At 55.7% G+C, this 24528-nt stretch overlaps 3 protein-coding genes across 9 annotated transcripts; 2 read left to right on the top strand and 1 right to left on the bottom strand.

The window, feature by feature from the left end:
• The first annotated feature begins 431 nt into the window (after nucleotides 1-431).
• Nucleotides 432-5397, top strand: IRF9 (interferon regulatory factor 9). Of its 4 annotated transcripts, none has more exons than XM_081506425.1 (9): nucleotides 432-543; nucleotides 1298-1478; nucleotides 1746-1929; nucleotides 2185-2315; nucleotides 2407-2530; nucleotides 2634-2705; nucleotides 3544-3885; nucleotides 4723-4838; nucleotides 4967-5397. In XM_081506425.1, exons 2-9 carry the CDS (start codon nucleotides 1299-1301, stop codon nucleotides 5135-5137), a joined length of 1320 nt encoding a protein of 439 aa, XP_081362551.1. In that variant the 5' UTR covers nucleotides 432-543; nucleotide 1298; the 3' UTR covers nucleotides 5138-5397. The 4 variants fall into 4 exon arrangements, with proteins under 4 accessions (XP_081362551.1, XP_081362550.1, XP_081362549.1 ...); XM_081506424.1 differs by having other exon boundaries at nucleotides 2404-2530; XM_081506423.1 differs by lacking the exon at nucleotides 432-543 and adding an exon at nucleotides 920-1122 and having other exon boundaries at nucleotides 1297-1478; nucleotides 2404-2530.
• Nucleotides 5398-9956: 4559 nt separating this feature from the next.
• REC8 (REC8 meiotic recombination protein) lies at nucleotides 9957-15720 on the top strand. Its single transcript, XM_081506421.1, has 20 exons — nucleotides 9957-10241; nucleotides 10346-10556; nucleotides 10657-10725; nucleotides 10837-10979; nucleotides 11064-11139; nucleotides 11223-11343; nucleotides 12070-12139; nucleotides 12474-12544; nucleotides 12768-12861; nucleotides 12964-13036; nucleotides 13114-13205; nucleotides 13357-13409; nucleotides 13729-13872; nucleotides 14176-14242; nucleotides 14330-14490; nucleotides 14612-14660; nucleotides 14917-14983; nucleotides 15082-15213; nucleotides 15289-15395; nucleotides 15503-15720. Exons 2-20 carry the CDS (start codon nucleotides 10501-10503, stop codon nucleotides 15592-15594), a joined length of 1737 nt encoding a protein of 578 aa, XP_081362547.1. The 5' UTR covers nucleotides 9957-10241; nucleotides 10346-10500; the 3' UTR covers nucleotides 15595-15720.
• Nucleotides 15721-15723: 3 nt separating this feature from the next.
• On the bottom strand, nucleotides 15724-24295 carry IPO4 (importin 4). Of its 4 annotated transcripts, none has more exons than XM_081506407.1 (30): nucleotides 24167-24295; nucleotides 24000-24086; nucleotides 23731-23810; nucleotides 23612-23653; nucleotides 23064-23193; nucleotides 22798-22977; nucleotides 22484-22549; nucleotides 22273-22374; nucleotides 22103-22186; nucleotides 21681-21845; nucleotides 21526-21579; nucleotides 21281-21390; nucleotides 20888-20996; nucleotides 20579-20708; nucleotides 20261-20374; nucleotides 20029-20142; nucleotides 19678-19798; nucleotides 19436-19547; nucleotides 19207-19322; nucleotides 19020-19097; nucleotides 18874-18931; nucleotides 18677-18782; nucleotides 18394-18587; nucleotides 18208-18255; nucleotides 17690-17815; nucleotides 17373-17581; nucleotides 17130-17262; nucleotides 16945-17049; nucleotides 16164-16245; nucleotides 15724-16051 (listed from the first exon to the last, which is right to left on the bottom strand). In XM_081506407.1, exons 1-30 carry the CDS (start codon nucleotides 24233-24235, stop codon nucleotides 15921-15923), a joined length of 3255 nt encoding a protein of 1084 aa, XP_081362533.1. In that variant the 5' UTR covers nucleotides 24236-24295; the 3' UTR covers nucleotides 15724-15920. The 4 variants fall into 4 exon arrangements, with proteins under 4 accessions (XP_081362533.1, XP_081362534.1, XP_081362536.1 ...); XM_081506408.1 differs by having other exon boundaries at nucleotides 16176-16245; XM_081506410.1 differs by lacking the exon at nucleotides 23612-23653 and having other exon boundaries at nucleotides 16176-16245; nucleotides 23064-23242; nucleotides 23683-23810.
• Nucleotides 24296-24528: the final 233 nt, after the last annotated feature.

Here is a 24528-nt window from a genome sequence, read left to right as displayed (position 1 = left end):
CCCCATCCAGCCACCTGGCCTGGGCTTCTTCCTTCCCTGCTTCCTTTCTTTCTTTCATTGAATTTAGCTGATATCTGGGGTCACCTAGTAGGTACCAAGCAGGCACCTTGGGGGGAATATAGATGGGCAAGTGGTGCAGAACTATCCCCAGGCCAGACTCCAGGACACTGCAGCCTCCCAGGGGAAGCAGCAGTGTCACAGAGACGTCGGATACAAGTAAGGGGAATCTTAAGGGAGTAAAGGGAAGGAGCCTGAAGCAGGAGAGGCCCTTCTCCACATTCTGACAGCAGGATTCCAAAAATAAGGTTCTCAGATGCTGCTTCCCCCTGGTGGTAACCAGTTGCTCTGCAACTCGGAGACCACGTGATTTCAGGGAAAAGGCCCTCCCTGGAGGAGAACTGAAACTTAGGGTGGGGACTGTAGGAAGGGGCGGAGAGATACGGAAGCTGCCCAGCTGGGAGCTGAGCTGAGCTGAGCTGAGCTGAGCTGAGCTGAGTTGAGCTGAGGTCGGCTGAGCCCTGGGACTGCCTGCACAGCACTCAGGTAAGATTAACGAAAAATGGGTATCAGCTTGGGCCTAGGTTTGGAAAGCCCTGCCAGACTGGAGGTGGTGGGTAGGGGCTTCTAGGGACCCCTCTGCTAGACTCGGAGATAGACAGAAGGCCTGTGAGCTAGGGAGCTAGAAGTTTGGCCTGAGTGAAAGACTGATCAGGGGCCAGTGTCCCAAGCCCTACAGGCCAAGGACAGGAGGACCTGCTATGGGGCTGTTTGGGGAAGAAGATTGCCCCGTCTCCTGATTGTTTTCTTGCCTTCTGGCCCTGCCCACTTCCGCCGCAGCTCTGCCCCAGCCCCCAGCTCCCTGCCCCACCTGCTCCTGGGACAAGCACAGAGGAAGTTTGGGGAACATCAAAGGAGTTGTGAGGGTGGTGGGTGAAGAGAGTCGATGAGACATCTCAGAAGCAGCTACTGTAAACACTGGGGATCTAGACAGGACATCTCATCTGGAGCAGGACACCAGGGGAATTCTCTTCCAAACAACAGATTCCTGAAAAATATGAAGACCAATGCCTAGGATTTCCCTCCAGACATCACAGCTTGGGATGTTAAAAAGAAAGTATTTTTGTTACTTGCTAGTGATGGCAGAAATGAAACAATTCAACCTCATAATTTTGAGATACATCTGGAGGCAAAAGATAAATGGGATCTCCGGGGGCCCTGGCCAGAAGCCCCAAGGGCCAGGGTCTCAGTCTTCCCAAAGTGTCAGTTCCCCATACACTTCTGTTGCTCTTATCCCCAGGATGGCATCAGGCAGGACACGCTGCACCCGAAAGCTCCGGAACTGGGTGGTGGAGCAAGTGGAGAGTGGGCAGTTCCCAGGAGTGTGCTGGGAGGATGCGGCTAAGACCATGTTTCGGATCCCCTGGAAGCACGCAGGCAAGCAAGACTTCCGGGAGGACCAGGATGCCGCCTTCTTCAAGGTGAAAGGCCTGGAAACTGGCCTCTTGGAGGGAGGGATGGAGCACATGCTGGCACTGTCACCCTGTAGGTAAAGGGGAGATTGGAGGGTAGGACCAGCCCCAAGCAAGATGGAAAGGCAAAACTCAGCAGGGATCTCAAGGTGGCAACAGCTGAGCATAAACCTAGCACAAGCACTTCTGTGCAAGTGTTTGGGCTGTACATCCATGAAGCCAGCCGGGTCAGTGGTCCATTACCAGTGATCTCTCCTTTACTCTGCTGTCTTCTAGGCCTGGGCAATATACAAGGGGAAATACAGGGAGGGGAGCTCGGAAGGCCCTGCCATCTGGAAGACTCGTTTGCGCTGTGCTCTCAACAAAAGTTGTGAATTTGAGGAGGTTCCTGAGATCGGCCATAGGGATGGCGCTGAGCCCTACAAGGTGTACCGGCTGCTGCCACCAGGAACTGTCCCCGGTGGGTGTCCCTCTGCCCCACCACTCCTAAAATCAGCAGCCAGGAGTGGAGTGTGGCGGGGGGGAGGATGAAGTTGTGCGCCTCCTGGGAGGGTGGTGGGCCTCCCTCCAGGCCCCTCGCTCAGAGATCTGCCCTGTCCTTCGGAAGGAGGTTCCCTGCCCAGTCCTGCCCATCCTTTCACTGCCTCCTGTCTTTCCCTTTCCTTCTGTGCCCACTTAAGGCTCTGACGTTTGCCTCCCTCTCAATGTTCCACAGCTCAATCAGGGACCCAGAAATTACCATCAAAGCGACCCCACAGTTCTACACCATCTGAGAAGAAAGAGGAAGAGGTTACCGCAAAGAACTGCATGCTCAGCCCCTCCTTGCTCCAGGATCCTCCTCAGAATGTGAGAGCTGGGGAGAGAACCGGATGGGTCTGAGGGCAGAGCAGTGACTGGGGGCGAGGTGGGCCAACCACAGGAACTATGTCTGCAGCAGATGGTGGAGACCAATGGGGGAGCTGGACATTTAGATTTTGGGAGCAGTGGGAGCAGCAACAGCGGGAGCAGTGGGAGCAGCAACAGCAGCAGCAGCAGCAGCAACAGCCCTGAGCCTCAGGAAGGTACCAAGTGCCCTGCCTCTTGTGTCATCCTCCACACCACACCCTCTGGCCCTTGGACTCCCCAGTCCACTCTGAATGACCAGTACCTCTGCCTTCCTTCCAGGTAGGGACACAGCTGAGGCTCTTTTCCAGGGAGAACTGCTGTCCCTGGAGCTCCTGCCCCCTCCAGATTCAGGTACTTGGTGTTTCTGACTCACCCCTGCCCCTGTCCCCCTTCGTCATCCTAAGGCCATGCATGTGTTATCTAATCTGTCAGGGCTTGCAGCAGGCCCCCTGACCCAGAGGCACTGGTTTATAGGCAGCATGCCTGCCAGATTCCAGACTCCACACAGCTCATTTCTCAGAAATACCCCCTACACATTCTCTTCCCTGGAAATCCACTTTGAGATGTTGATTCTGTGGGTTAAGTAGAGGCCCGATCTCTGGGACCCTCTTGTAAACTGTAAGACCCTGGGCATTAAGGCCTCAGTAGAAACCTAGGTATTAGCTCCTCTCCTGAGTGCTGGGAGCCAGGGAATTCCCATGGTGTAGTGGTAAAGAATCTGCCTGCAATGCAGGAGACCTGGGTTTGATCCCTGGATCGGGAAGATGCCCTGGAGAAGAAAACGGCAACCCACTCCAGTACTCTTGCCTGGAAAATCCCATGGACAGAGGAGCCTGGAAGGCTACAGTCCATGGGGTTGCAAAGAGTCAGACACAACTGAGCACACACACACACAAGGACTGGGAAAACATGAGTGGAAGACCCCCCCAACTGCTGACGGTTGGGGGATGAGGATAGGAAAGGCAAGGGTCTTCTCTGTCCTCAGAAGGTACAGCTGCTGCCCCCACCTCATAGCCTGCCTGGTGCTCACCAGGCCTCATTTGGTCTCTCTCTGTGAGCTCCACGTTCCTTGCCAGCAAAATGAGGATGTTGGATTTGCAAGGCGTCCCTCTTCATTTCTCCAGAACTTCCTGCCAATCAGTGGGCCCTCGGAAGGGCACTGATGCAGCTGGCCTTTTTCTGTCTGCAGACTACTCGCTGCTACTCACCTTCATCTACAATGGGCGTGTGGTGGGTGAGGCCCAGGTGCAGAGCCTGGACTGCCGCCTTGTGGCTGAGCCCTCAAGCTCCCAGTGCAGCATGGAGCAGGTGATATTTCCCAAACCCGGCCCATGCGAGCCCGCCCAGCGCCTGCTGAGCCAGCTCCAGAGAGGGGTCCTGCTGGCCAGCAACTCCCGGGGCCTGTTTGTGCAGCGCCTCTGCCCCATCCCCATCTCCTGGAATGCGCCCCAGATGCCACCTGGCCCAGGCCCGCACCTGCTGCCCAGCAACGAGTGTGTGGAGCTCTTCAGAACCAGCTCCTTCTGCAGAGGTGAGGCTGCTCCGCCAAGCACCTGAGCCCCTTCCCCCACCTCCGCTCCCTGCCTCTGGGCAGGCTGTCACTCTGCACTCCCTCCAGCCAATCCCCCAGCACAGTCCAGGCCTGGCCTCTGCCCTTGTGTGGTGCACATCCCAGGGCTCAGCCCTGGCAGTCCCCCTTCCTGGGCCATGGCCACAGAAGATGAGGCCCAGGTGGAGCCCAGCACCTTAATAGCACATCTCAAGAGCGCCACCACATGGAAGCGTACAGTAATTACAGTGGGGTGCGCTTTGTACCACACACCCCCTCCCCCGCCAGACACTCTTGCACAACGACCATCCACACACCTGTGAGAGCTGTGCATGTCACATGTTCTCACCCACTGCTCGGGCTGCCCTCGGGTTCCCCCCTCCCATCCATGCTGAGAATTCCATTTCCTGCCTCCATTCAGCTCTCAACTGGACCTTGGGACTGGGGCCAGGAACATAGGGGACACAGAGCGTGAGTGTGGAAGGGAGTGAACAGGCAACCAAGGTGTCGCATGGCTGTGTTAGCAGCCAGGGCTGCTGCCAAGCGGACTCTGAGCTCCCCCAGCAGAGAGGTTTCAGGGTGTGTGATGATCGGCTACCCCTAAAGGGGGCCCCTTTCCCTATTTGTCCTCAAGTGAGTAGCAGTTTAGTTCCTAGCACCGGACAGCAGTCTCACCACCCCCGGCTCCTGCTCTAGCCTTGGTATCCGAGTGGCCCCATTGCCACCCCTCTTCCTCCCTTCTGGGTTCCTCCTTCGTCCCTCCCTGCCTGGGGCCTTCTGTCTTCTCTTTCTTCCAACTCCTGGCCTTTTCTCTCTCAGACTTGGCCAGGTACTTCCAGGGCCTGGGGCCCCCACCCAAGTCTCAGGTGACACTGAATTTCTGGGAGGAGAACCCTGACGCCAGCCACTCCTCACAGAGTCTGATCGCAGTGCAGGTGAGTCAGCAGAGCCTGCCTGCACGGGGGTGGTATACCCCAGAGAAGGGCGCCCTGGGGAAGGAGCCCCGGGGTATAGCATCCGGCCCTGCGGTGCTCACGGACCCCTCTCCCACCTCTCCGCACAGATGGAGCAGGCCTTTGCCCGACGTATGCTGAAGGAGACCCCAGAGGAGCAGGCGGCCACCCTGTCTCTGCTGCAGAGCCTGCAGGACCCGTCGCCTCCTCTCCTCTCTATCCCGCCCGTCTTCTTTGAGACAGCCGCAACCTCCATGCTGTCGACCTGCCTCCCACAGTGACCGTTCTCATTGGTGATCCGTGATGACTTTGTCCCTCGACTCCTCATGGACACTGATTGGTGGGGAACTCAAGGATGACTGGTTTTTTTTCCCCCAATTTTGAGATATACCCTCTTTCATCTCTGAGGAACTGAACAGGGCAAGTCCAAATGGTGTGAACTCAGTGGGCCTTTCCCTCCGCCCCCAACCCTAAAACCTAGCACTTTATATTTTTGTCTTAGATCTTCACTAAGGATTTAAAATAAAATGTTACTGAAAAAGGACTCCGCATCAGATTCATTGAGAGAAGAAGGCAGCAGGATCACAGGGAGGTGATGGAGATGTCACCCGAGAGCAGGGTTCCCAGGGCCTCTTCCTGCTGGTGTCTCTGGGCCCCTCTCCCCTCATCCACCCACAGGTTCTGGTGAGTTAGTTGTCCAGGCTCTGTGGGTTCTGGGCCCAGCTCTCTGTATCCTCTGGGCAACCAGGACTGGAGGGAGGGTTGGGGTCAGCCACCAAGAAGGGCACTGAGCCACCGCCTCTCATGGGAAAATCCAGTGTCCACAGCCCATGGCTAGAGGCCTCTGATGTGGCCCAGCGTTGAACTCCTACCTGGAAGTCTCAGTGAACAGACCTGAAGCCCTGAGCTCGAGGCCCTGGGGCCTGGCATGGGAGGACATCAGAGGGACGAGGGGCTGGGCCTCCTGTGCCTAGGGCAGATCACATCCTGGTGTCTCTTCTCCCAGTGTCTGGGGCACTGTCACCCTAACTGAAAGCTGCTCCCACACTGGTCTCCTTACTCTGCCTGAGCCCCACGACAGACAAATTAACCTAGACTGCCACGTCAGCAGCACTCTATTTGTGGGGATTCCAAGGGCCCAAATCCACCAACACCTCTCTCCCTTACCTCGTGATTATCTTGCTCCCAAATTGGAAGTTTTTCCCAAGGCCACTGGTCCTCCTACCTCTCTGGACATTCACCTTCACCAAACTAGTTCACCACTTACCCAACTGCCATAGCCTCTGGCTTCCCCCTTTCCCATATAGGACACCAAATGGGCAGAGAAGGAACCTCCCAAACCAGCTCCTTCCTGTCATGTCACTTATATATGCTTTGAGTGGTACAGCTACATTGTTAAGTCTAGATAGATGTCTGGCTTCTTGAGGAACTCCTTACTGTCTCACCTGAAAAACGTCAGCCCTGCTTTGAAGCCTTCCTGCCTCCTTGGACCTTCCTTGTCCCTCCTGAGACAGGCATCTGCATAGCCAGTTAGGAAGTTGGGTGCTGAGTGCGCAGATGCACAGGCCCTTTACTTCCTGTTACGTCATACCCCACCTCCAGCCAGCAGGTTCTAGCATACCTTTCAGAATCTCTCCAGAATCTGGCCTCTGCTTCCCTCACTAAGACTGATTGTTCAACCACTGTTATCTCCCACACCTCTTCTTTCCGCTTCCTTCCACATCTTTTCTGCTCCCACTCTTGTTCACCTTCAGTCCATTCTCAACACAGAAGAGATCCACTTAACACATAAATCTCATTATGTCACTCCTCTGCTCAAAGCCCTCCAATAGTTTTCTGTTCACTCAGGGAAGAGCCCAAATCCTTTCCTTGGCCTCCAAGGTGATGTGACTCCTATCCACCTTTCTAACCTCACCCCTTGCCATTCTTCTCCTTAGTCACTTTGCTCCTGGATCCTTGAACCCGCCAAACACATTTTTGCCTCAGGACCTCTGCGCTTGCTAAGTTGTTTTTTTTTTTTGGTCAAAAAACACTCTTCTTTCAGGTAAGCACATTGACTTGCCCCCTTCTCTTCAGAGAGCTTCCCTGAGCACCTGACCCAAATAGCACCCCTCACTACTCTATTCTTTTATGCTGCCTCATTTTTCTTCATAGCACAGGTTATGACCTCATACATTTCTATTTGTCTATTCGATCATCATCACTCCTTCCCTATTCCTTGAGAACAAGGACTTATTTTGTTCATTGCTACACCCCCAGTGCCTGGAGGAGTGCCTGATACATGGTATGCATGTAATAAATATTTGTTAAATGAATGAACAAATTACTGTATCCCTTATCTCTTAAACTAGGTTATAAGTGCCTTAAGGGCAGATGCCCCCAACTTTATCATATTTGTGCCCCTGTATGAACCCTTAGGAACGTTGGCAATATATGATCAAAACAATTTGTAAGTATCATGTAGAAACCAGTTTAGCCAAGCACCATGGAAGGATTGAGAACACTGGAATTCAAAGAGTAGAGTTCCCAACCAGGCTGCCGCTACAGAGCTGTGTGGTCTGGAAGAAACAGTCTGTATAGGCCTCTGTTTTCTCACCTATGAAGACAAGTCTTGGACTAGATTTTGAAATCCCATTCAGCCTCAATATTCAGTGGTTGTAAATTTAGGGCAATTGTACATTCATTTGACAAATATTTGCTAAGTTTCAAGCACTAAAGGAAAAAACAAGACCCCAATCTTAAGAGTTCCTGGATTAAAGGAACAAAATAAAATAGGGTTAGTTTGGCTCTAATAAGAGCTGAAGTTATTTTTTAATTGAACTATAATTGATTAACTATTGTTTTGGTTTCAAAAGTACTAAACAAAGTGGTTCAGTTATATACATTTTTTTCAGATTCTTTCCATTAGAGATTATTGCAAGATACTGAATATAGTTCTCTTTGCTATATAGTAGGTCCTTGTTTCTTTTATATATATAGTGGTTTGTATCTGTTAATCCTACAATCCTAATTTATCCCTTCCTCCCCTTCCTCCTTTGTTAACCATAAGTTTGTTTTCTATGTCTGTGAGTCTATTCCTGTTTTGTAAATAAGTTCATTTGTAGTCTTTTTTAGATTCCACATGAGTGATATCATATAATATTTGTATTTCTCTGTCTGACTTCACTTAGATAATTTCTAGGTCCATCCATGTTGCTGCAAAAGTCATTCTTCATTCTTTTTTATGGCTGAGTAATATTCCATTGTATATATGTGTATATATATACCCCACATCTTCATCTATTGATGGACACTTAGATTGCTTCCATGTCTTGCCTATTGCAAATAATGCTATGAACGTTGGGGTATGTGTCTTTTCAAATTAAACTTTTTGTCTTTTTTGGAAATATGCTCAGGAGTGGGATTGCTGGTTCATATGGTAACTCTATTTTTAGCTTTTTAAGGAATCGCCATACTGTTTTCCACTATGGCTGCACCAATTTACTTTCCCACCAATAGTGTAGGAGAGTTCCCTTTACACCCTCTCCAGCACTTATTATTTGCAGACTTTTCAGTTATGGCCATTCTGATCGGTGTAAGGTGATACTTCACAGTGGTTTTGATTTGCATTTCTCTAATAATGGTGAGCATATTTTCATGTGCATGTTAGCCATCAGTATATCTTCTTTAGAGAAATGTCTGTTTAGATCTTCTGCCCATTTAAAAAATATTTTTAAATTTTTATTTATTTTTGGCTGTGCTGGTTCTTATTGCTGTGTGTAGGCTTTCCCTAGTTGCAGTGAGTGGGGAGCTACTCTTTGTAGCGCACAGGCTTCTCATTGCAGTAACTTCTCTTGTTGCGGAGCATGGGTTCTAAGGCTCATCGGCTCAGTAGTGGTGCATGGGCTCAGTAGTTGTGGCACATGGGCTTAGTTGCTCCACAGCATGTGGGATCTTTCCAGACCAAGCATGGAACCCATGTACCCTGACCACCGGACCACCGGAGAAGTCCCCTTTTACCCATTTTTTGATTGGGTTGTTTGTTTTTCTGATATTGAGTTGTATGAGCTGTTTGTATACTTTGGAAATTATGCCTGTGTTGGTCACATCGTTTGCAAATATTTTCTCCTATTCTGTAGGCTTTTTCCTTTTTGTTTATGGTTTCCTTTTCTGTTCAAAAGCTTCTAAGTTCCATTAGGTTCCATTTGTTTATTTTGGAGTTTAATTTCTTTTGCCTTGGAAGACTGATCTAAGAAAATATTGCTCCAGTTATGTCTGACAATGTTTTGCCTCTCTTCTCTTCTAGGAGTTTTATGGTGTCATGTCTTATTTAAGTCTTTAAGCCATTTTGAGTTTATTTTTGTGTATGGTGTGAAAAGCTGAGCCTTAGAGACAGAAGCATGCCCTGGAGTCAAGGCTGAAAAGTGCACTCTAGACCAAAGAAATGACTGTGCAAAGGCAGGCATAGGGAAAGGAATATTTGTAACTACAACCATACAATTTATACTACACAAACAGTTGTTTGAGACAAACAGCTTTTGTTATGCTTATAAATATGCCCTACATCCAACAAAACTAAGGTCTCAGCCAGGAGAACATTCACACCTGGGAAACAGCCAGGAGAGGAATGCCTACAACCTAAGCTGTTCAAGTTTAGGAAGTAACTTGGTGAGTCCCTCACTGCTTACTGTGAGAGCTTTCTTCCCCATCGACCTGTGGTGGCTCCAAGGCCACCTCACACCCGTTCACCAAGGGCCTTAGGCTGGGCACAAAAGTAGACCAACCAATTGCTGCTCGGTGGGATTCAGAAAAAGGGTAAAGTCTAACTGCAAGTCAGGCGCCCTAAACAGGGCCTGGCGATTGCCCTTGGCCTGACGCAACCTCCTCGGCTAGTTTTGAAGCACCCTTGTTACCAGGCTCCGTGCTCGGAGTCTCCTCCCCACTCATTGGTCCATGGGGAAGCACCTCCGAGGTACCCCTGTTACCCCGGCGAGGATGACAGCCCATTGGTCCAGACACCTCACAATCCCTCCCCCCTCCCCCCACCGCCTGCAGGGTTCTTCCCATTGGTTCGCTGCCTGCCTCGGGAGCCCCCTGTTGCCCCCGACCAGGCTACTTAGCGCCCTAAACGAGCGCCCCCAAGTTGACCCTCTTCCCCATTGGCTGCTCTGGGGACCGCGCCATCTAATGAGCAAAGTGAAAAGCACCAGAGCACGCGCTCCCCGTGGCGGGATCTAGGCTGCAGGAGCGGACCCGGCAGCGGCCAAAGCTGCGCAACAGTCAGCTGCCGGGCCTATCTGCAGAGGACCCCCGTTCTCCCTCGGACCCGGCCTGGGTTGTAGCTTGGACCTTCTTCCTTCGCGAATCTTTGCATCTCCAACCTGGAACCCAACCTGCAAGGCTCCCGTAAGTTCGAAGCACCCACACGGTGTGCAGACTGGCTCAGGGCTGACGTATATCCAGTCTGCGTCTCCATTTACTTATCCCCTTAATCGTTTATCCACCCATAGTTCATCGGTTCCTTTATTTGGCATTCTGAGTCCACCTGCCACGCCACCTGTCCACATCCTTCTCTCCGACGGTTTGGGAAATTCTGTACCCTGAAGAATTTGGATTGAGATCTGAACGGAAGTGGTGTAGACGAGGGTGAAACCCTGGAGGGACCATGTTCTATTATCCCAATGTGCTTCAGCGCCACACCGGCTGCTTCGCCACCATCTGGTAAGGGCGGGTGCAGCCACGGTAGGTGCTCCGGGAGGGGCACCCAGAGGTCCCAGCCTGAAGGCTCCCCCTCCATCTACACCCCTCATTCTTCTTCCAGGCTGGCAGCGACGCGGGGCGCCCGGTTGGTGAAGCGCGAATACCTGAAGGTGAATGTGGTGAAGACCTGGTAAGGCCCAGAAAAGAGTGGCCCAGGGCTGGGGTGGGTTAGAGGATCGATTGAGCTGGGCAAGGCTGTAGGTCTTTGGCGCAGCGGTGATGGGGTGCATTGTTCCCCCAGCGAGGAAATAATTAATTACGTGCTGGTACGAGTTCAGCCCCCGCTGCCAGGTGCGCCGCGGCCCCGCTTCTCGCTCTACCTCTCAGCACAGCTCCAGATTGGCGTCATCCGGGTCTACTCTCAACAATGCCAGTACCTTGTAGGTAAGGCTGGAAGGACTGGATGTAGGGCAGTGCCAAGTGGTCCTCCCCTGGGCGGGCACTGTAGCTTACCCTCTCTGACCACAGAAGACATCCAGCACATCCTGGAGCGCCTGCACCGGGCCCAGCTGCAGATCCGCATTGATATGGTGGAGACTGACCTGTGAGTGCGTCTCTGGGGCTGGGACCACCCGTCTTTGGAAGGGAACTTGGCCTCAGTCCTTGACAGCCCACTGTCTCCCTCAGACCCAACCTGCTGCTGCCTGACCACCTGGCCAGGATGGAGACTCTCGAAGATGCTCCAGACCCCTTTTTTGGGATGATATCTGTGGATCCCATGCTGCCCGGTCCCTTTGATATCCCTCAAGTAGGTCTCCTCCCCCTCAGACACCTCAGACTGATGAGCTGACAGTGCAGAGGGGCGTGCTCTTTCTGTGCCAGTATAACACTAGGGATGGGGGGCAGGTGGGGGCCTGCTCCAGCTCTGCCCTACAGGAGTCAGTGCAGGGCAGCTGTCATGGTGGACCTATCCAGACAAGCCTGCTGCACTTACCTGTTCAGGACCAACCTAGAGGCAGCTTTTGTCTTCACACTATTCCTAGAGCTGAGGCCCCAATCCAGGCCCTCAGTGTCTCTCAGCACTGGGTTTTCCATGTCCTTGTCCATCCACTCCTGACACCCCTACAGCTTAGACAGGCTTTTATTGAAGTGTAGTTGATTTACAACGTTGTGCTAGTTCCAGCAGCACAGCATCCTTTGTGCTGGCTTTTACTGGGGTCATACACAAACTTGTCTCCCCACTAGACAATGTACTCAAGATCAAGGATCTTTTGTTTCCTCTGTCCCTGGCAACACTTGACCCAACGATGCAGTACTTCTTTCACAAAGTGACCCAGACTAGATAATTGGGCAGGGACAGGAATGGGAGGAAGGGGAGCTGGATGGTGAGTGGGTTCACCCTGCATACTGCTGTTAGTGCCACAGAATTAGGCATAAAGGGGTGTCACTGTCCATTGTCTGAATAACGTTGTGAAAGTGGGGGAGCAGGGCGCTGAAGCTGAATCTGATCTTTTGTTCCCATCCCTTCCCAAAGGTTCGACACCTTTTAGAGGCCGTGACCCCAGAGAGAGTTCCTGAAGTCCCCGCAGAGCCTCGGAAGCCAGGTGAGCAGAGACCCTTCTTTCTGCTGAGAGGCAGAGGAACACCCAAGGGCTGAAGAAATAACTGTTTTTGAGCATCTTTCAGGAGCAAGGCCTTGGGAGGGGCACTACAAGATTTTTACGAGACTGGAATTATTATCCCCATTTTACAGATGAGGAAAGTGAAGCCCACAGTGGTTAAGCAATGTGTCCTGGGTCAGACTGCCAGTGACTGGCCAGGGCCTGACTAGAAGAACCCAGGTTGGCTTGACTCTTAAGAGTCTGTTTTTGCCTTACACACATGGGTGTGGGGACTTGAAAAGAAACAGAGGCTTGTGTGACTTCCCTCCCCCTCCAGAAAGGATTCTGGTCACCCCTGAAGCCATCACGATCCGGGAGGCGGAGCCCATACGTATGCTGCGGATCGAGGTGAGCTGTCCCCCTACACACAGAGCCCAAGGCCCAAGTCCTGAGTCTGATGGCCTGGACCCCCTGTACCCGCTCCTTCTGCCCCTAGAGTCCTGCCTTCTTGCCTCTGTTTCTCTAGTCCTTCCCCCGATGCCTGAGTACCCACAGGCTTCCTCAGCCTGGCTTGGCCTAGCCCTGTGGCATGTCTCTCAGACAGAAATGAAACTGTCACCTCTCCTGACAGGGTGAACGGGACCTCCCAGAAGTCAGCCGCCGAGAGTTGGACCTGCTGATTGCTGAGGAGGAGGAAGCCATCTTGTTAGAGGAACGTCGGCTAGGTAGGACCCACCTGGTGCTGGATGGTCAGATCCTGGACACGGGCCATCTGGGCCGGGCATCGTTTACATCTCTTGTGTTCTAAGCTTGATCCTCTCTCACAGAATTCAAAGAGGAGCCCTGGGTCCCAGAGAGGGAGATCACAGTACCCCCACCCTTACCTTCAGCTCTTGTAGGGTAAGGGCAGGAGCCCCGGGCCAGGTAGGGGTCAGCACTGGGAGAGTGTTTTCATCCTCTTGCCTATTTCCCCTCAGGGTGGAGGAGGCAGCAGAGCTCCTTCCCAGCCAGGTCCTGGCCCCAGAGGAGCTGAAACTGGTAGGCTGGGAGCCGGAGGTCCCACTTCCCGGTGAGTACCCAAACCAGGGTCCTTCCTGGGGGTCCCAGCACAGCTGCTGCAGACAACGCCCTGTAATCCAACTTGCTGAAGGGAGGACCCTCTAGCTTCTCACCTGGGTGGCTTTGAGGGCAAAGGGTGTGGACCTAGACTGTTGTTGCAGAGGTGACACCCCCGCCGGAGCTGCGTCTGCCACCCGTCCCAGTCAGCCCGGAGGTGAGTGGTGCCCCTCCACATTGCCTTCTCTGCCAGAGCGCCTCACCCATTTTCAGTTTCCTCAAGGTCCCTCCTGGCTTCCGCAGGCCTTTGTGCAAATTTGTACAAGACAGCCTGGTCCACACCCCATTTTATCCAGCCTGCACTTCCCAGATGGGAACTTCATACAGTGGGGACTGCACCCCCTCCCCGAGTCTCCACCCAAGCCCTTCGCCAGGGCACCTCTAGGGATGGGAGTGTGGAGCCTATTTACAGTCTACCAGGACCTCAGGAAAAAGAGTAATGGGTAGCTTTGCCCCCACCTCCCCTCCCCACTCAGTGGAGGCCCCCAGTCTCCCCACCTCCCAGGGGCCCACCAGCTCGCCGTCGCCGCCGCCAGTTATTATTCTGGGACAAGGAGACTCAGATCTCCCGGAAGGAATTTGAGGAACAACTGCAAACCAAAGCCCACTGCAGGGAGTGTGTGAGTACACCCCAGGCTCTGGAGGGATGGAGGGAGGCAGGTGCATGCTGGGCCATCTAAACTCCTGGGGGAATCTTGAGAACAGTCTCCAAAACACATGCGTTGGGTGGCTGCCCACACACCACTTCATGACCCTGCCTAGCACATCCAAGGGCACCAGTTGAAAATCATTCTAACAATGAGCAGAGCAGGCAGGTGCACGAGCCTGGAAAAGCTGGAAGGCCAGAGGCCTTGGAATGAGGCATTACAGGTGAAGGGCCAGGGATCCTTCCTAACCGGTTTTCTGGCCTTCTCTGCACACAGCCAATGGTCCAGCCTCCTGAGAGGATGATCAGGAGCCCCGGGGAGCTGTTCCGAAACCCGACTTACTGTGAGGAGTGATGGGAGCTGGTGTAGGGGATCCTCCACACCCTTATTCCTCACACCTCAACCCCCTCCCTGCTGCCCCTCTCCTCAGTTGGCTGGCTACCCCCAGAACTGCTGGCTTTCTGGACCCACTGTGCCCAGCCACCTCCAACGGCACTAAGGCGAAGGCTGCCTGAGGAGCTAGAAGAGGCTGAGAGGGAGGCAGTGGCTGAGGAGGAAAGGAGAAAGGCTGAGACTCCGAGCGATATTGAGGTAGCGGCCCCCTCAGTCCTTCCTGGAGCCCCGTCTGCTCTGACTGAGCTCCCACAGGCCTGCCTTACCCCTGCCTCAGGTGTGATGCTTGGGGCTTTAGTTCTCTTTCTCTCATCCCCAGGTCCTGAGGGAGGCCCTGGAGCCCAGTGGGCCCCTCATGATATCTGCTGGTAAGTACCTGGAGAAGGGGCAGTGGAGACCACCACTCTAACCACTGTCCCGGGAAAGTGGAACCCCAACTGCTGACAGTTCTTGTCAGTGCATTTAACATAAGGGGTCACAGACTGATTATCTTCATTCCCCTCCCTGCCAAGTGCTGTTAACAAGTCACTGCCCGCTGTGGCACCCAGTTGGGCCAAGTGACCCCAAATCTCGACTGCTCAGATGCAAACAGACCCGCTCAGGACACTCCCCTTTCCTTGACAGAGGTCTCCCTAGAAGCAGCTGAGGAGGAGAAGTCCCGCATCAGCCTCGTGCCCCCGGAAGAGCGGTGGTGAGCAGCGGTCTGCCTGCAGCCCTGGCCAGGAGGGGGAAGCAGTAGGATGGAGCTGTCACCGCTGCCTCCTCCCCTGCTCCGCCCAACTCTTCTAGGGCCTGGATAGAGGCGGAGCAGCCAGAGGCCCCTGCACTGCCCGTGGTGCCTGAGCTCCCTGAGGTGCCCGTGGAGCTGCCTGTGGAGCTGCCCCCAGAGCCCGAGCTGCTCTCGCTGGAGGCTGTGCACAGGTACCAGGAAGGACGTCCCTCCGTGGGTGGCCGGGGCTGGGGCCTTATCTGACGGTTCTTGGTTCTTGACCACAGGGCAGTGGCACGGGAGCTGCAGGCCAACAGGGAGCCCGACTTCAGCAGCCTGGTGCCACCTCTCAGCCCCCGCAGGATGGCCGCCCGGGTCTTCTACCTGCTCCTGGGTGAGCGAGGAGCATGTGTGCCCATGTGGAGGGTGGGGAGTGGACACACGGGCCAGAGGCTGTGGTCGGGACTCCTCTGACCAGCCCCCTCCTCCTCTGTTGACCAGTGCTTGCCGCGCAGCAGATCCTTCATGTGAAACAAGAGGAGCCATATGGGCGCCTCCTGATCCAGCCAGGGCCCCGATTCCATGACAGTTAAGAGCCAATTTACAAAGCTGCCAGGCAACCAACTAACACATTACACTGTGTCCTTCTGAACGTGTATCCCTGTCTTTCCTGCTCCTAGAGCTACCGTTCAAGCAGAAAATAAACTGCCTTTATTACAGAATGGTGTCATGACTCTGTATTGTCCCACAGCTCCAGCCCTAGGGGACACCCCCTAAGGCAGCAAGTAGGGCTGGGACTCCAAATGGGTATGAGGCCCAGGCCCAGAATCTTTGGTAAGGCTTGAGCTGGAACTGGGCTGAGAGCTGGTCTTGGGCCTGGACAGGCTCTGTTCTCTCCAGCCCAGCTGCAGCCCACAGTCTAGGTGAGGCCCAGGACGGCCTGGAGCTCCTGAGCCTTGTCACCAGGCAGGGAGCCCAGTGCTGAATGGAAGCTGTCGGTGTGCTGTTTGGCCAAGAACGTGAGGAGAAGCAGCAGCGCCGCCTTGGTGTCTGGGTGGAGAGTGAAGAGGGAGACATCTGGGGAGGACTGGCCCCCAACCCTAGCTGCCCCAGGCCCTCCGAGCCCTGCTGCTCCCCGCCTCCCCCCAGCCCTGCCCACAACTGCCATCCTCACCTGATGGGATCTTGTTCTCAGCCAGGATGAGGCTGTAAATACGAAGGAGCTCTGGAGCCACGTCTACAACCTGTGGGAAAAGATGGGCTGACTAAGGGGCAGAGGAACCTCTGGGCCCCAGTACTGGGGTGGGCAGTAGGAGCCCTGGAGAGGCAATCTCTCACCTGAGCTGTCTGAGCCTGACACTGATTAACAGACATCCCAAACAACTGTGAACCCTGAGAAGGACCCATGAAACAGGGTAGTAGTAATTTTGCAAGGGAAGGAGGGGTGGCGGGAGGATGGGATTGTGACCAAAGATAACTGAAATCATGGCCTCCAGACCAAAAGGAGCTCAGACACTCAGGAGCTCCACCAACAGAGTCTCTGAAGGTGCAAGACAGAGGTGATAGATACAGGAGCACTGGGACATGGTTCCAGAGCTAGCCACTTGGTTCAGACAAGTTGTATTCAGAAAGCAGAGCTGCTCTGATTAGAATGGGAGGTGAGGTGACCCAATGGAACCAGGCTTCATGGAGCATAGTCTGAAAGAGCCCTGGTCTAGGAAATCAGTTTATGAAAGCTGGGATTTCTGGCTCAGAACAGAGGGTAGAAACAAAGCCTCCCTGAGGAAAAATGCTACATGGTGAGAGGAAGCCCCTTCTCTCGCATTAAAGGCCTGGCTGCCAATCCTGGCAGACTAATGAGAAAGCCGAGAAGGGTAGCTTCAACTGACGCTAACTCTGCCCATCATTCAAGCCCCCTGCAAGGGCCCCAGTATCGGGGTTACCTGGTCAGGGCTACTCTGGTACAGGAAGCTGAAGAGGTGCCCCATGGTGACCCACTCCTCCAGGTCTTCCTTCAGTGGCAGGGCATGCAGCAGGGGGGCCAGCACCTGCACAAACAGAAGACTTTGGGCCCTGGCCCCACACACACCGCAGCTCCCTGGCCTTGCCTGATGCCCCCCAACCTTACCTGGGGCTCCGGTTTCCTCGTGGGACTGGCTATCAGCAGGCGGGCAAGCGCCCCACAGATGTTGTCATGGACACGATCATGGCGTTCTCGCGCCAGGAGGGGCAGCAGGAGCCCCAGCAGTTTGGGGAAGTGTCTGGTCCAAAGTCAAGGAACAGGCACACGGGCAGACCGCTCCCCCCCCTCCTGAACCCCAGGGCCACGCTCCCAACCGCATCCAGGCCCCCTCCTGCAAACTGAGGATACTCCTGGGCAGGGCGACCCCCGTGCTCTGCCAGCACGCCCAGTCCGAAGATGGCATTACTTCGTACCTCGGGGTCTGCCTCACGGGAGGCACTCAACAGCACGGGGAGCAGCCGGGACACAAACTGGGCTGACGCAGCACCCAGGCCTTGAATGGACTCCGCCAGTGTTCCCACCGCAAAAGACTTCTCTGCCACTGTGCAGCCCTGCTTCTGGTGAGGGGAGGAGTGCAAGTCAGCCTGGGACGGGGACAGAGGGGGAAGGAGGGCACTGGGGCCTGGGAGGAACAGGGTTGGAAGTCAAGAGAACAGAGCACTCACTGTCTTGAAGAGCAGTAATGGCAGGAAGCCAGCAAAGAAGGGGGCAAAGGCGTCTCCCCCGGCTGCAGCCGCCAGGGCAGGGATGGCCTCACCGGCATGCTCCAGCAACATGGCATCATATTCAGCCTGCAGGGCCAGGTCAGAGGCTGGAGTGCCAGGGCCAGCTCTGAGCCTGGGAGCAGCTCCTATCGTGCTCCTCCGCAACTGCAGGTGGTCTCCCCTGAGGGCTGCCCTTGACTGACAGGACTGGGGGCCCCTCCCAGGCTAGGGTGGTTTGCAGCCCAGCCTTTCCTCCTTCCTGGTTCTCCTATTCCCATCCATTGATCCAAGCCTGCCCCAAATCCCCACCGCCAGGAAGCCTTCCTTGAATCTCCACTGCCTCAGTGGGAGCAGGGTTGGTTGTTCAGAGCCACTAGCAATCTTTGAGCAGCCCCTGTACCCACAGGCCAAGGCCAAGTGTACTGTCCACCCTGCCCCGTGGAGATGACCGGGTCCCAGTTTGCACCCGAAGCTCTCACCTGGTCCTCCTCCTCCTCCTCCTCCTCCTCAGTGTCCTGACAGGCTGTCTGCGGGAAAGGGCGCTCAGCTCAGTCTGGGCTCCAGCCCCTTCCCATCTCCGCGGGGTGGAAGGAGGGGAATGTCTCTGACTAGCCCCACCTGGGGCCGGGCCACCTCCTCACCCTGCAACCTGCTGCCCTCCTCACCTTCCTTTGCAGCACAGCTTTGAGCGCCTTGCAAAGCTCAGCAAGCCGCCCGGGGGGCTGCAGTGCCAGACCCCCACAGCTGCGCAACACCGCCGTCAGGGCCTCCAGCACGGCCATCACCACCTGGCGCTCTCGCTCCCCGTTCACCGCCTGCAGGTAGGATGGCACTACCCGGGCTAGGGCGGCCTGCAGAGCTGGGGACACAATTGGCTGAAGCCCTGGTCAGGCCCTGCCCCTCTCCCCACCTACCCCATTTCCAGGGGGCTTGGCCTCCCCTTCTCACCAGCAGTGTTGGATTCCGAGGGGCAGCTTTGACAGGCTTTGTGCAGTGCACAGCAGAACTGACCCAGGGCCTCGTGGGCTGCCTTCCGCACGTTCAGGTGAGGGCACTGCAGCATGAGGAGGGGCAGGACGTGCATGCTGTGTGCAGGGCGAACCTGAGCCCTGTGACCCTGCTCACCAGCCTACTGGCCCACTCACCTCCAGCAGTTTGAACACTTCTTCAAAGACAGTCTCCATATAGGGAAGGAAAGCAACACTGTGGACAGACAGACAAACAGACACACCACCATGGAGAAGAGGGTCCCAGGAGGGGTTCCCAGTGCTGGGGAAGGGCTGATGCTCACCTGGTATTCACAGAGATCTCCCCCAGGGCAGCACAGGTGTCTTCCTTCTCATCGAAGAAGGCGTTTCCCACACTGTATCTAGAGTGAGGTGGGGAGGCAGCAGCAATCAGGTGCCAGTAAGAGCAGAGCTGGCCCTGGGCCCCTGTCTAAGCCAGGACTCCCTGGACCAGAAGGACAGCCCCCTCACCCTGAGATCTCTGAATCATCCTCTTCTTCGTCATCCTCCTCCATGAGCTCCTCCTCTTCCTCACCACTGCTCTCATCGTCAAAAAGAAGGAATGTGCGGCTTCCATCGTACTGAGGCTGGATGGGGAGGCCCAGCGGGGCCTTCAGCTCAGCTGGGCCCTGGAGAGAGCTCCCATCCCAGGGGTGCCTTCCCCCACTGGCCCACACCCTCCCCCCAACCTTCCACTCACCACAATGCCCTCGGTGGAACGCAGCGACAGCAGCATGAGTGTGGTGATCTGTGGCAGGTGGGGAGCTAGGCTCTCACCCATTAGCCCTGATAAGGCTGCAAACAGGCTGTACCTGGGAGAGGCAGGTGGAAGCTGTATAGTCCTGCTTGCTGTAGTCAGGCTGGATGGGGGAGCCTGGGGAACCCATGGTCCAGAATGGGAGGTCTGGGGTCTGGGTGGGGGCAGGGTGAGGGCTCACTCACGTGCAGCGCCGCAAGTCAGGGTCGTCTACCTGGTCGCACAGGCCCAGCCCCAGCTGGCAGCATTCCTCAGCCAGGGGCCTCATGGGCTCCCCTACTGCTCGCACCAGCACCCCAAGCGTCTCTGCAGAGGCAAGGGCATGGTTAGCACCAGGAGCTCTAGGATAGAGGTGTGCAGGGCCAAGGCTTGGGGAACTAGAGGTAGCTGAGGGGGATTCAGAAACCCCTCCCACCCCTGGGTACAGTGCGAGGGAAGGAAGACACCTGTGCTGCCCCGGAGCCCATCTCTGGGAACATCAGGTGAGCATCAGTCCTTCTCCGGGCCCGGGAAGCCTGCCAGGAGCCCCCACTCACCCAGGCTCTGGATCCGAACAGGCTGCAGGTCCTCGTGGCTCGTCAGCAGGAACTCCCGCAGGTGCTCCATGATGGTGGGGAAGTAGGGCAGCATGGAAGCCTGGGCAGCCGTGGCTATGGATGGAAGGACAGACTCAGAGACAGTGGGTGAGCAGGGATTACCTGCCACAGGCACCGTGAGTGAGTGAACGGTGAGCGAACCCTGGGCGCCCACCTTCTGCCTCTGACTCACCAATGGCTCCCAGGGCACTCACAGCCAGCTCCTTGGACCGAGAGCTGCTGGGGGTCCTCAGAGGCTGCAACATACACTCCATAAGCTCCGGAAGGTAGGGCTGCACTTTAGGCCCTGTGGGAAAGGGCACCCCTCTAGCAACCAACCAAGGTTCTCATGCCTGCCTCCAGGCCAATCCACTTTGTGGCCCCACCACGCCTGTCTCCCTACCACACCTGTCCCCACCACAGGCAGTGGTTCACAGAGCTGCACATCCTGCCCTTTTGGCCAAAACCACAGCCCCATCCACTCCCTCACACCCCCAAATGCCCTCACTACCTAGGTTCTCCACGAAGTTCTCCAGGGCATAGCAGGCCTTGGCCAGGTGATGAGTGTGCCCAGGAGGCACTGACTTTAGATAGGCGAGGAGCAGTGGCATCACCTCCCCAGAATAGCTGCTGATGTGGGGCTGGGGGGAGGAGAAAGGGGGTCTGAGTCAGCTTAGCTGCAGGGTACATGTCTAAGTGCTGAGGGCAGCAGGTATGCAGAGGGATGAGCTGAGGGGAGGCTGGTCCCTGGGACGGGGCAGGGGGTTGGGGGTGCAGTGGGAACTCTGGAATGGTGGCTGCCCATTGCAGCCTTGCTGACCTGTAGGTTCTCTGAGAACTGGCCCAGGGCAAAGAGCGCGGCATTACGTACAACCTGCGACGGGTCCTCCAGACTCTTGCATACGATCTGCAGCAGTGGAGGCAGCAGTCTGGATGGGGCAAGACAAGAGGATGGAGTCTGAGGGGCAGAACCTGAGATCCCTGGGTTGAGCCAGGCTGCTGTCTCCCCTGGGAAAACCAAGCTTTCTGTCACCAGACGGTAAGCACCAGCTGCCGGGGTATAGACATTTATCTGCCAGATCAGGATGTTTGAGAAGAAGAGCAGATGCTCCTGATGATGAGGCTGAAGCACGAGCGCAGCCCCGGACTGCCGTGGGCGGTGTGGTCCTCCTCACCATGGCCCACCCTCACTCCAAGACAGGGGAACAAACACCTCTGCCTGATGTGGTCGCCAGCTCCATCGGAGAGTACTGCCAATACCAGGAGCCCAGCCTTGCGCTGGTATGGGCTCTGGCTCCGCAAGGCCTCTTCCAGCATGGGCATCTAGGGGAGCAGATGGTAGTCTCCTGAGACCCCAGCAAGAGCCTGCCACACCCACCAGAGCCCAAACATCTTCAGTTTCGGGGAAACTAGGCAAACCTGGGGTTAGGAGTGCTGGAAGGACAGAGCCACACTTACCAGCAGGGGACAGAGCTTCTCAGGAGGCAGATGGAGTGCCAGCATGTCCACGACCTGGAATAGGACAGGAAGACCTAGCTGGACTCCATCTCTGCCCCACAACCTTCTTCAACCACCTCACACCCCAGCCACCGGACCCTCCACATTCATCCCACCTGAACAGCAAAGTGCTTGGGGGTCTCCCCCACCAGCCCAGGATCCAGCTCTTCCTCCTCCACATCCTGGTCCTCAGGATCCAGCTGGCCCAGGGGGGGCTCGGCAGCCATGATGGGAAAAAGGGTGTGCAGCAAGGGTGGCAAGAAGCGATTCTTCAGCAAGGCCTGAAGGAGAAGGATGAAAGGATGTCCCTGAGAATCTGCTCCCAAGATGGGCTCACATTTAAAATTCTAGCCTTGCAGGCTACAAGGAGTCCAGCAGGAGATTCCCAGTCCCCAAGCCAAGAGCTGGGCTGAGTCCAGGCCAAATCTGGAACACCTTAGCTATGGTATTTTACATATCCCCAAAAGGACAGCAAGCCCCAAGAGTGAGACAGAGGAGGAGATGGGGGTGGGTTGATGTGTGTCAGAAGGCAACTCACCTTGCTCTTGACTTTGACCAAGAAAGTGAGGCAGCACAGAATACGCACACGTATTGCATCGCCCAGGGCCACGTTTCTAGCCACCTGCCCAGAGACCAGCTCAAATCAGAAACAGGCAAGAAAGATCCCAGCAGAACGAGCAGCAAGGACAGTGCCGACCCCAGGCTCACCTCCAGGCAGAACATGAGGACCTCTGAGAGGTGTGAGGTGATGATGGGCACCTCTGACTCCAGCAATTCATCCAGGGCCTCCATGGCCTCACAGGCTTTTGCCTGCCAAACAGAGAAGTCACAGGCTTATTATGCTCTTCTTTAGTGGATCATGCTGAACACTCCTGCAACTTTCCTCCTTCCAACAGAGCTCCCATCCAAATGTCCTTACTTCATCTATAGGGATCAGAGTTTGCACAGCCACGATGAGCTTGGGCACCAACATCCGCGCAAGAGGCTGGAGGACACAAGATGAGATGAATCACAGAAAGTAAGACACAGCCTAATCTCCAGCCCCAGAAACTGGCAGCTTCCTCAAAATCTGGACATAGGAGGAGTCCAGGGACAGCCACCCACAGGATCCCCTCTCAATGGTTAGGCAGAACAAAAACCAGGGCAAGAATCTCAAGTAGATCTGCGTCCACTAGGGGAAGGACACGAAAGCCCGAGGACAGGAACCAAGGAAGGTAAGGGCCCACATCTCACCACATCATCAATGCCGAGGTAAGGGGCCATGGTGGTCAGAGTGCGCAGGGAATAGAAGAGGAGCCCAGGAGAGCCCACCTCACCAAGGGTCTCATTTAGAAGTCGAAGAAGCTCCCGGTGGTGGGGTCGGAAGGCCTCGGGTCGGGAGGTCACCACCACACTTAGAAGCAAAAGCCCCATCTGCTCAGGAAGAAGGGTTGAGAGGGAAAAGCTTACAGTCTATCCAGCCTCTGGGTCCCTTCCTCCCACCAACCATGTGACAGTACCTCTCTCTCTGGGATGTGGGGGCTGTGTGTACTGTGCTGAAGAAGCTGCAGGAGCTGAGGCCAGGCCTCCAGGCCTTCTTTTCGAAAAATGGCAGCTGAGAGCTGGGCCAGGCTAAGACTCACAGAATGCCTGCAAACAGGAGAGATTCCCCACCCTCAATCACCCTCCAGCTCCCCTTCTGTACATGATGGCTCTGTCTCCCTAGGATGGCCAGGAGAGAAACCTCCAGGTGTGCGCACATGGTCTCTGCCAAGTTGGGACACAGACGACGGCAACTCAAGAGAGAAACTAGAAGCGTGGTGGGGTTGACCTCATACTGAATTTCAGTTCCATTCTTCTGACTCGAGTTTGCCAGACCATCACAGACCACTCTCAAGCACTTTAGTCTTTAATACATCCTGAGAAAAATTCTTCCTCCTCTTTGATCTAGAACCAAAGTCCCCGCCTCCCAAGACCCAGCCTAGAGCAGAAAAAGAAGTTACAAACCCGGAGAAGGTCTCAGCCTGGAGTCAGTTAGGACCCCGAAAGGAGGCGGGTAGGCACTTACTCTGTCTCTCTCTGGAGGACCGTCAGGACCAAGGACTTGATGCTGGAACACAGGTGGCAGAAGATTGGTACCCAGGAGCCGCCTCAGCCTGGCCCCGCCCCGCCCCTGGCCCAACCCACCTCTCTCGTTGCTCAGCCGCCAGCCGACGCCAGCGGGTGCTCAGTCGTCTGCGTGTCAGCACGCCCGCGAACTGGCGGATCTGGGACGAGGAAGCAGATACGTGAGGGGCCGGGACGAGGAAGCAGGCGTTTGGGGGTCCAGGGAAGGACGAGGAAGCGGGCGTGTGAGGACCGGGGCAGGAAGATGCTGAGCGGATGGCCGAGAGCAGGAGCTAGGACTTGACATGTGGCGTATACTATAGCTCAGCGGGAAGGGCCAGAAGCCTCACCTGAGGGTCGCCCGCTGAGGCCAGCAGGTCGCAGAGCGCGGACAGGGAGGCGGGGTCCCGAAGAGCGGTCTGGAGCTGCTCGGTGGCCTGGGAAGAGCCTGAGGGTCAGAGTCGGGCCGTTCCCGCAATCTCCTACTCGCCCTGGCCCGGTCCCGCCTGCCCCGTACCCGACGGATGCGCTCGGTGTCCGGCAGCAGCAGCTCCCGCAGGATCTGTTCCAGGCCGGCGGGCTCCATGGCAGCAGCGGAGCCACGGCTGCGGGACGGGGAGGGGGAGGGACAGCACGTGGACGCTCTGAAACCCGCTTCCGGCGGAAAGGGCGTTGCTCCGCGCCCCTCCCGTCACCAGGGTGATTCAACTCGCTTCCAGCGGAGTTCGGGCTCCACCACTTCCGTTGGGCCGAGCGCCGGCTGAGCCGCGGAAACAGGGCCCTGGTAATATAAGTTCCCCCAGCGGACAGTTTCCAAGCTCCGCGGAGAATTCCAGTTCCGTGCATTTCCCGGCCGACCCGGCTTCCTAGGGGACATTG

This window comes from Giraffa tippelskirchi, chromosome 7 (genome assembly GCF_054371585.1).
Source record: "Giraffa tippelskirchi isolate mGirTip1 chromosome 7, T2T-mGirTip1v1.2.pri, whole genome shotgun sequence".
In the NCBI taxonomy this organism is placed as follows: domain Eukaryota; kingdom Metazoa; phylum Chordata; class Mammalia; order Artiodactyla; family Giraffidae; genus Giraffa; species Giraffa tippelskirchi.
Note: the sequence above shows the minus strand (reverse complement) of the source record. Positions and strands in the feature narration are given on the sequence as shown.

Bases quoted from the DNA above. Each gene is read 5' to 3' on its own strand.
- IRF9 (XM_081506423.1), top strand. From the start codon at position 1,065: ATGCCTAGGATTTCCCTCCAGACATCACAGCTTGGGATGTTAAAAAGA. The intron at 1,123-1,296 runs GTTACTTGCTAG...CTCTTATCCCCA, and splicing joins GTTAAAAAGAAAGTATTTTT to GGATGGCATCAGGCAGGACA. The intron at 1,479-1,745 runs GTGAAAGGCCTG...GCTGTCTTCTAG, and splicing joins AGGATGCCGCCTTCTTCAAG to GCCTGGGCAATATACAAGGG.
- REC8 (XM_081506421.1), top strand. From the start codon at position 10,501: ATGTTCTATTATCCCAATGTGCTTCAGCGCCACACCGGCTGCTTCGCC. The intron at 13,206-13,356 runs GTGAGTACCCAA...CTGTTGTTGCAG, and splicing joins GCCGGAGGTCCCACTTCCCG to AGGTGACACCCCCGCCGGAG. The intron at 14,661-14,916 runs GTAAGTACCTGG...TTTCCTTGACAG, and splicing joins GCCCCTCATGATATCTGCTG to AGGTCTCCCTAGAAGCAGCT.
- IPO4 (XM_081506407.1), bottom strand. From the start codon at position 24,235: ATGGAGCCCGCCGGCCTGGAACAGATCCTGCGGGAGCTGCTGCTGCCG. The intron at 23,194-23,611 runs GTAAGTGCCTAC...TCCTGTTTGCAG, and splicing joins GTCCTCCAGAGAGAGACAGA to GCATTCTGTGAGTCTTAGCC. The intron at 19,548-19,677 runs GTGAGTGAGCCC...TGCCTCTCCCAG, and splicing joins CCTGACTTGCGGCGCTGCAC to GTACAGCCTGTTTGCAGCCT.